Source organism: Geospiza fortis, unplaced genomic scaffold, assembly GCF_000277835.1.
Source record: "Geospiza fortis unplaced genomic scaffold, GeoFor_1.0 scaffold66, whole genome shotgun sequence".
Classification (NCBI taxonomy): domain Eukaryota; kingdom Metazoa; phylum Chordata; class Aves; order Passeriformes; family Thraupidae; genus Geospiza; species Geospiza fortis.
In genome coordinates this window covers 221469-230975 of record NW_005054312.1, presented here as the reverse complement: position 1 = coordinate 230975, position 9507 = coordinate 221469, and the positions used below count along the sequence as shown (strand labels likewise).

At 39.1% G+C, this 9507-nt stretch overlaps 1 protein-coding gene across 2 annotated transcripts; it reads left to right on the top strand.

Annotated features, from left to right (window-relative positions):
- The first annotated feature begins 6 nt into the window (after window positions 1-6).
- On the top strand, window positions 7-6822 carry HAUS2 (HAUS augmin like complex subunit 2). Of its 2 annotated transcripts, XM_031055774.1 has the most exons (7): window positions 7-74; window positions 238-330; window positions 1982-2051; window positions 2852-2984; window positions 3630-3738; window positions 3867-4019; window positions 6442-6822. In XM_031055774.1, exons 2-6 carry the CDS (start codon window positions 292-294, stop codon window positions 4014-4016), a joined length of 501 nt encoding a protein of 166 aa, XP_030911634.1. In that variant the 5' UTR covers window positions 7-74; window positions 238-291; the 3' UTR covers window positions 4017-4019; window positions 6442-6822. The 2 variants fall into 2 exon arrangements, with proteins under 2 accessions (XP_030911634.1, XP_014161836.2); XM_014306361.2 differs by lacking the exon at window positions 6442-6822 and having other exon boundaries at window positions 3867-4400.
- The last annotated feature ends 2685 nt before the right edge of the window (window positions 6823-9507 follow it).

The following is a 9507-nucleotide window of genomic DNA, read 5'->3' as shown; positions in this document are numbered from 1 at the left end:
CGCCCCGGCCCTCGCAGCGCGCGGCGGTGGCCGCGCTGCTGGAGCAGTGCGTGGCGGCGGGCACCGTGAGCCAGGTACCGCCGGGACAGCGGCGCGGGTAGCGCTGCTCTCCTGAACTGGGCCGTATTGCCGAGCGCGGGAGAGAAACAGCTTTAAACTACTGCAAGTCATTATGGAGTATTTGCCCGGTACGTTCGTGCTGCTGATTGCATTTTTCCTGTTGTCTTACTTTCAAAGGAAACCTTGGATTTAACTTGCAGAAGAACGCCATGCTTTGCAAAATTCGCAGAGATGGAAGAAATGGTAAACATGGAAGCTGAAATTAATGAGGTACAGCCTTTACTATTGTCAGTGTACACTCAACACTTCAATACCTGGCGGTAATAGAGGGCCCCGATGAAATATCAGACTGCCACATGGCATGTTCTTTCATGTTTTGAGGGATTTGTTAACAGTTCAGCTGTTTAACAGTTGGCATTTTTTTCCCCAGTGGACTGAGTTGTCATAAAGAAAATAAAACTATGAAACAAAATTTTAAGGTGTAAGTAGAAGGATTCAGTAGGCTGCACCTTTGACTAAAGTGTTACCTGAATTTTTTTCAAGAAACTGAACAGTAAAGGATAATTTGTAGTTTACTTCAGTACTCAAAAATGTGTAAATGTGTCTCTTTGGAGGCAATTTTGTTGGTTAGCAGGCAGTAACCTGACATTTTGTACTGCTTTAAGCGAGGCTCGTTTTAGGCTATTGCCTTGTATTTTGTAGTGTTGGTTTAGACACTACATAGACTATGAAACTGCTTTGTAAGAGATATAAGTAGGAGAGACATGGGTTTGAAGGGTAGACTATTCAGTGATTAAGGAATTGGCAGGAGAAGAGCACTGGGCACAGCCGAAGGATGGGATGCCACCCAGAGCAACTGGGCAAGCTTGAGAAATAGGCTCCAAGAACCTCATGAGGTTCAACAAGACTAAATGTGGGGTCCTGCTCCTGGGTCAGGGCAATCCCAGACATGAGTACAGGCTGGGAGATGAGCTCATTGGGGCAGCACTGTCGAGAAAGGACTTGGGGTTTCTTGTGGAAGAAAAGTTGGACCTGACCTGGCAATGTGCCGTCACAGCCCAGAAAGCCAACCACATCCTAGGCTGCATCAAAAGCAGTGTGGCCAACAGGGCCAGGGAGAGGATTCTCCTCTTCTGCCCTTGTGAGACCCTACCTGGAGTGCTGTGTCCAGGTCTGGGATCCTCAGAACAGGAAAGAAATGAACCTGTTGGAGCAGTTCCAGAGGAGAGCCATGAAGATGATGCAAGGGCTGGAGCACCTCTCCTACAAAAGCAGATTCAGAGGGCAGGGATTGTTCATCAGCCGTCTGGTACTTAAAGGGGGCTTAAGAAAGGAGGGAGAGTGACTTTTTCCACAAGCAGAAAATGCTAGGACAGGGAGGAATGGATTTAAACTAAAATAAAAGAAATTAGATTGGATTAGATTTTAGGAAAAAAATCTTTACTGTGAGGGTGGTGATACACTGGGACAGGTTGCCTAGAGAAGCTGGGGATTCCCCATCCCTGAAAGTGTTCAGGGCCAGGTTAGAGGGGTCTGAGCAACTTGGTCTGGTGAGTGATATCCCTACCCATTGGCAGGGGCTTGGAACTAGATGATTTTTAGGGCCCTTTCAGTCCAAACCATTCTATCATAAGTTCTGCAGTTTAGGAATGAATTGCAGGATCTGTATTTTCCAGCACAAATCTCCAAATTGTTTAGGTTGGTCTTTTTAAACAGCCTTTTTCTTATTGACCAAAAAAGTCCCACCTAGTAGTAGACATTCTTCAGAGAGCAGGGCAACATGTTCCTGTGCTAATGCTCACCCTCTTTCACACACATGCTCTCCCTATGCTGCCACTTCCTCCTCCACCCCAGGAGAGTCAACAGTGTCTGGATAAGTATGTCAAAAATGCATTTTCATTTTATGTTATTGCTGTTGTAGATAAAACTGAAAACTGAAATAATGCAGTTGGAGCATGAGACAGCAGACATTACTCACCGTTTCTACTTAGGTAAGTGCAGTTGTACCACAGAAAAACCAAGAGTCTTAAATTAGCAGCAGAATAATGTTTCATCTGAGTACATGACACTTTCAGAAGTTATTGCAGCAGTCATCTCTGAATAACTTGTTAGAGGTGGTAGGTGTTTTATTAAGACCTAAAGCATATTTCCATACTAGTTGAGCTTGCACTCTGCTGTCTCATAGAAGGTCCATGTGTAAGTCATTCTCTGAAACAGTGTGGGAGGTGTGTCAGCTCCCCAGGGTCAGTGCATCATCAGTTCTGAGATCATCAGTAACCATTGACCTGCGTGTGCTACTCTGCTTCTTTTCCAGAAACTCAGTATATTTCTGTTGCATTTCTATCCCCCCAGACTTGCTACATTTTTAATTTAGCATTTGGGGAGCACGTGCATTTATTTCTCTGTTACTGCACATTTTGTCCACTACGATTTTATGTGTGCTTAAAAATATTATAGCTTGCTACTGTTGTGCTAGACCAGTGAAATCTGTTGTAATACTTCACAACAGATACTTTACAGTGCTGTGGTATGGTTGACTTTATCTCACAGAGAATTTACTTAGAACTATAGATAATGTAAAGCAATTATATCAATCTCTAAAAAGTAGGTGTTGTGACTTTGAGTCACAAATGCTGGTACTAAATCATACATGCTCCAAGAAAAGCCATTCTGATTAATGTCTCTTGAATGTCCACTGCAATAGGTCAGTATTTTCCTTTCTGTCTTCAGGAGAAATTTTTCTCTTGTTTTAGCAGGACAATAGGTTCAACTTTCCAATTTTATTTTATAGGGAAAAAGTGCGAGATTTTGCAAGATATGAACAGACACCTGGAGGCCATACTGAAAGAGAAGAGGGATCTCAGAAAGAGGTTGATCAAACACAGATGTCAAGAAAGCCTGCCTATTGAGGCTACTTATCACAAGTAGGTACACAGAAAATAATTTTTCTTGTTTGCAGGAGGCCCAGTTAATTTGAACTAACAGACAGTAAAAATCATATATTTTCATTCATTTTCCACTGATAGACATAAAAAAGGTAGCGAAACCTCATCTAAAAGTGGGTAGTTTACTCATTGATAAATTCATAGGAAGGAAGTGATAAATATTTTATGAATATTTACTGAGGTTATTAGTCTTGTCTTTAGAAGTCTACAGAACAAGTTGTGATGCATTGTTTTAAACAAATGTGCTACATGCTGGGTTTGTTATGCTTCTCCCAGGCAGGAGTTGTTACTTTAGCACTGGCTGTCTTTGCTCCACTGTTGCTTGCTTGGAACTAAACGTGACTAATTCCCAGACATGCATAGTGCATGTTTTAAAAATATAGTCCTTCTTCTTACAGTCTAAAAATCTAGCCCAGGTATTGAAGGAGTTCACTTCTGTAATTCCTGCGCTGCTTGTTGCTAAGAGTCATACAAGAAGTGTGATTGCAGAAAGATTAATTAGATGTTTAGGAACTTGCATAAAGCTGTAAAAGGGGACTAAGAAAAGCAGGGCAATGAAACAGAACTTTTAGGTATTAAATTCTTGTTGTTTAGCACAACTTTTGAGCTCATTTTTGGTTACAGGTCTATAGTAGAGTTGTTGACTGAGGCTGTGACTTTCATTGAGAAGCTTGAAAGCCATTTGCAGTCTGTGAGAACCATCCCTCAGATACCACATATGATGAACAATATGGTGAGTAGTAAAAGAATTGAGCCAGCTGTCTTCTCCAGCATGAAAAATGCAGTGCTGTTTGGTTGTTTAGGTTACTTCTATGAGCTATAGGATGTATAGAGACTAAATCCACCCCTTTTCTGTTTCAGGACACCACTTTGTCAAAAACAAAGGTGCTCATGATAGAATTGGAGGAGCTGACAGAGCAAATACTGAAATGGGAAGAACTGCAGAAAGAAGTGTATTCTAACAATGTATGCAATACTGCTGACTTGGACTTTGGCTTATCTTTAACCTAACAAATCCTTTTCCTCAACTTGGATGACTACTCAAAGAACTACATTCTTAGAGTCTTCTGTGAAAACTGCAACATAGGTCTCTTTTAATCCAACAGAGACTTTGTAGGTAGTTATATTTCTGTTATTAAGTAACAGTTCTCCTACTATTTACAAAAAAAAAGGCCAATGCTCATAGGAGGACAGGGTACTGAGAAACCTGTTAAAGAGTTCCTTTCTGAAATAGTTAGATAGGGGTCCCTTGGAGCCTGTATCTTCAATGGAAAGTTGTTTCAATTTTTTTTGCACTTGTTGTAGTATCTTTATTCATTTTTGTAAGCATCTTGATAAAACACTGTATTTTGTATGTTGCCATAAAACTTTAATAAAAGCCCTAGATTTCAAAAGGTCAGTTTCTTCAGCCTTTGATTTTGTTACAAAATCCTATAATTAAAATTATAGAGCAAAGTCTTAGGTCCAAGCTTATGCTTCTATAGGAGTTCCAATCAAGAAATTAAATAAGTTTTAAATTACAGTTTATTATGACTGATCTGGTTTTGTGGGAAAGCAGGAAATGGACTTGCTAATATATGGCAGGTCTTCTGATTTGCAAACCATGCTTCAATGGTAGTGATAAATATATTCTTCAGATTCTCTTTTTCTGTTGTTTGCCCGATTTTCAGTGTCCCACTTAGAATAAAACTCTTGTTCCATGAGTAAGATTGACAGTTTATCAAAACCATTGATTGTCCCAATTTGTAGCCCTCACGAAGAGATGGGTTGGTACAGTGTCACTGGCAGGACATCTATAATCCAGGATAGCTGGTTGTCTTTGGAGGGTGCCCAGTTTTGTATTCAGGATGTGAAATAGACAGAAGTGGCACAGATGTATTCCTTTCTACTGTTGTATCAGTTGTTATGTGAACATCCATCCGCCTGTTGATTCCTGTTTCTGAAATAAGAGCATTTTGCTTTCTCAAAGTAACCACTGGGTGGCTCAGTAGCACAAAGTTCACAAGTTTATCTGATTATTGCATATAAACCTAAAGTAGAATTAAGGAGGAACTCTTTGGCTCTTTGTTGAGCACAGTCTATTAAAACGTACTTGTATTTGGTCTATTTTATATTTAAACTTTTCTGAGAATCCCATTTTAGTCTTTGTAACCATTCTGCAGAGTGTGAATGCAATACATCCAATTTAACAATTCTCTAGCATACTGTGTAAACTATACAGTACAGCTGTTGAGGAACATCAGCTGATGTTCCTCTGCTGCTGCTGAGAAAAGTTAAGAGGATAGAAACAATTTTAATTAGGTTTAAGCAGAATGTCACTAGATAGAATCTAAGAATATAAACTGGTGTTTGAGTCCCACAAGCATTAATGGGATCTTTGTGTCAACACTTGCTATACATTGTTACAGGATTTGAGTCCAAAGTCCCATGTCACCATTTTTTCAGATGTGGAAATCAAGCTGTTCTTCCACACAATTGCAGAGAACCTGACATTTTTAATAAAAATGCTTTGCACATTCTGTGACATGGGAGAAAACAGAACAATAGGTGATCATAGGTTGAACTCGATGAGCTGAGTCTTTTCCAACCTAGTTGATTCTGTGATTTTTGTCAATGTCCTCTACATATATTCTAGGTTTAGCCTCTCACTCTCTGTGTCTTACAGTGATAATTTAGATCAGGCACATTAAAGCTGTTATAATTTAATAATTTTAGAGCACAATTTAATAATTTTAGATCACAAAGAGTTACAATGAACAAACCGACTACAAAACATTGTAGTCGGTTTGTTCATTGTAACTCTTCACCATTTCCCAAAGAGTTGAGTGTATTTTCTTCTTTTACTGTATCTACTTTTGAAGAGTTGACTGGAGTTGGTAGAGTTTAGCTAATTGCCATTTGCCAGTGATGTGTCAATTAATTCTTTAGTGCAATTTAAAGGGATAAATCAAAGTATACAGTGATTCACAGCAGGTATTCATTTTAGCATCTCTGTGGTGAATGGAGTATTGGATCCCAGGGATTTATGCCATTCTTCACTTGGGAAAACTTCTGAAATGTGTTACCTTTTTCCTTTAGATATAACCGTTCTGGAGTTTAAGGCAAACTGTTTCATGAAAATAACTATACATAAAGTACAAAAAGTCAGTTAAAAATCAGTTAAAACAGAAGTTGTTTAAATATAAAAACAACATAGGATTCTAAAACTCTCATATATGATATTCAGATACAGTACAGTTTATCATATTTTGAAATGCAAAACCAGAAGTCCATTTAAAAATTTGCATTGGCAAATTGAATTGTCAAAATCAAACAGGACTTGCCTATTGAGCCTGACATCTTCTTTATGCCAATGCTATTTGCTCTTGCATCTTCCTGTAACATCAGTAGCTGACAGAGTGCTGACTTGGACTTTGGCTTATCTTTAACCTAACAAATCCTTTTCCTCAACTTGGATGACTACTCAAAGAACTACATTCTTAGAGTCTTCTGTGAAAACTGCAACATAGGTCTCTTTTAATCCAACAGAGACTTTGTAGGTAGTTATATTTCTGTTATTAAGTAACAGTTCTCCTACTATTTACAAAAAAAAAGGCCAATGCTCATAGGAGGACAGGGTACTGAGAAACCTGTTAAAGAGTTCCTTTCTGAAATAGTTAGATAGGGGTCCCTTGGAGCCTGTATCTTCAATGGAAAGTTGTTTCAATTTTTTTTGCACTTGTTGTAGTATCTTTATTCATTTTTGTAAGCATCTTGATAAAACACTGTATTTTGTATGTTGCCATAAAACTTTAATAAAAGCCCTAGATTTCAAAAGGTCAGTTTCTTCAGCCTTTGATTTTGTTACAAAATCCTATAATTAAAATTATAGAGCAAAGTCTTAGGTCCAAGCTTATGCTTCTATAGGAGTTCCAATCAAGAAATTAAATAAGTTTTAAATTACAGTTTATTATGACTGATCTGGTTTTGTGGGAAAGCAGGAAATGGACTTGCTAATATATGGCAGGTCTTCTGATTTGCAAACCATGCTTCAATGGTAGTGATAAATATATTCTTCAGATTCTCTTTTTCTGTTGTTTGCCCGATTTTCAGTGTCCCACTTAGAATAAAACTCTTGTTCCATGAGTAAGATTGACAGTTTATCAAAACCATTGATTGTCCCAATTTGTAGCCCTCACGAAGAGATGGGTTGGTACAGTGTCACTGGCAGGACATCTATAATCCAGGATAGCTGGTTGTCTTTGGAGGGTGCCCAGTTTTGTATTCAGGATGTGAAATAGACAGAAGTGGCACAGATGTATTCCTTTCTACTGTTGTATCAGTTGTTATGTGAACATCCATCCGCCTGTTGATTCCTGTTTCTGAAATAAGAGCATTTTGCTTTCTCAAAGTAACCACTGGGTGGCTCAGTAGCACAAAGTTCACAAGTTTATCTGATTATTGCATATAAACCTAAAGTAGAATTAAGGAGGAACTCTTTGGCTCTTTGTTGAGCACAGTCTATTAAAACGTACTTGTATTTGGTCTATTTTATATTTAAACTTTTCTGAGAATCCCATTTTAGTCTTTGTAACCATTCTGCAGAGTGTGAATGCAATACATCCAATTTAACAATTCTCTAGCATACTGTGTAAACTATACAGTACAGCTGTTGAGGAACATCAGCTGATGTTCCTCTGCTGCTGCTGAGAAAAGTTAAGAGGATAGAAACAATTTTAATTAGGTTTAAGCAGAATGTCACTAGATAGAATCTAAGAATATAAACTGGTGTTTGAGTCCCACAAGCATTAATGGGATCTTTGTGTCAACACTTGCTATACATTGTTACAGGATTTGAGTCCAAAGTCCCATGTCACCATTTTTTCAGATGTGGAAATCAAGCTGTTCTTCCACACAATTGCAGAGAACCTGACATTTTTAATAAAAATGCTTTGCACATTCTGTGACATGGGAGAAAACAGAACAATAGGTGATCATAGGTTGAACTCGATGAGCTGAGTCTTTTCCAACCTAGTTGATTCTGTGATTTTTGTCAATGTCCTCTACATATATTCTAGGTTTAGCCTCTCTCTCTCTGTGTCTTACAGTGATAATTTAGATCAGGCACATTAAAGCTGTTATAATTTAATAATTTTAGAGCACAATTTAATAATTTTAGATCACAAAGAGTTACAATGAACAAACCGACTACAAAACATTGTAGTCGGTTTGTTCATTGTAACTCTTCACCATTTCCCAAAGAGTTGAGTGTATTTTCTTCTTTTACTGTATCTACTTTTGAAGAGTTGACTGGAGTTGGTAGAGTTTAGCTAATTGCCATTTGCCAGTGATGTGTCAATTAATTCTTTAGTGCAATTTAAAGGGATAAATCAAAGTATACAGTGATTCACAGCAGGTATTCATTTTAGCATCTCTGTGGTGAATGGAGTATTGGATCCCAGGGATTTATGCCATTCTTCACTTGGGAAAACTTCTGAAATGTGTTACCTTTTTCCTTTAGATATAACCGTTCTGGAGTTTAAGGCAAACTGTTTCATGAAAATAACTATACATAAAGTACAAAAAGTCAGTTAAAAATCAGTTAAAACAGAAGTTGTTTAAATATAAAAACAACATAGGATTCTAAAACTCTCATATATGATATTCAGATACAGTACAGTTTATCATATTTTGAAATGCAAAACCAGAAGTCCATTTAAAAATTTGCATTGGCAAATTGAATTGTCAAAATCAAACAGGACTTGCCTATTGAGCCTGACATCTTCTTTATGCCAATGCTATTTGCTCTTGCATCTTCCTGTAACATCAGTAGCTGACAGAGACAGTATTCTAAAATAATTTTTTTTAAAACTTTCCGTGACTTTTATATTACTCTAAGTAAAAAACTTCAATCAATGCAACAACTATATCTTGATTTCAATTAAAGTTCTTTGGAAGTTTCAAAATTTTCTTTTAGATCCTAAGTACGACCCACATGAAGATTGGATGTTTCCAAAGGAATCTAAAACTCTTGAGACCTTTCCTTTAGCACTAAAAAGGAAGCGATATTTGCCTTCCCAAATTCCTGTCAAATTCATGTGGAGGGCTTACAGCGCTCGTCCCTAGTGATGCTTTAAGGGCATCACCCTTAATCGGGCTGGTTTTGCCCGTTAACTCTTGGGTAAAACCCGCGCTGGTTTGCTGCTGCAAAGAGAATTTGAGGAGAAGCGCGGAACGACCATCTCTTTCTTCGAGGGTGCCGCTCTCCCGGGCAGACCTGTCCCAGGCGGAAAAGCGCGTTTTGGATGCTGGAGAGACTGCGCACGGCTGCTCCGGGCAGGCTTTCCCCGAAACGCCTGCTCTCTGCCCGGGGAAGTTTCCGTGCATTCCCTCCGCGGGGGCTGCCTGGGCCGGGCTCTCTCCTGCCCTGCCCTCCCCGGCTGGGCGGGACGGGCCGGGAGGGACGGACGGACGGACGGGAGGCTCCGCCCCTCCCCGGCCCGCCCGGGGTGCGGGGCCGCGG

Excerpts from the sequence above, each read along its gene's own strand:
- HAUS2 (XM_031055774.1), top strand. The coding sequence starts at position 292 with ATGGAAGAAATGGTAAACATGGAAGCTGAAATTAATGAG. Across the intron at positions 331-1,981 it reads TGGAAGCTGAAATTAATGAG|ATAAAACTGAAAACTGAAAT; the intron begins GTACAGCCTTTA and ends TTGCTGTTGTAG. Across the intron at positions 3,739-3,866 it reads CACATATGATGAACAATATG|GACACCACTTTGTCAAAAAC; the intron begins GTGAGTAGTAAA and ends TTTCTGTTTCAG.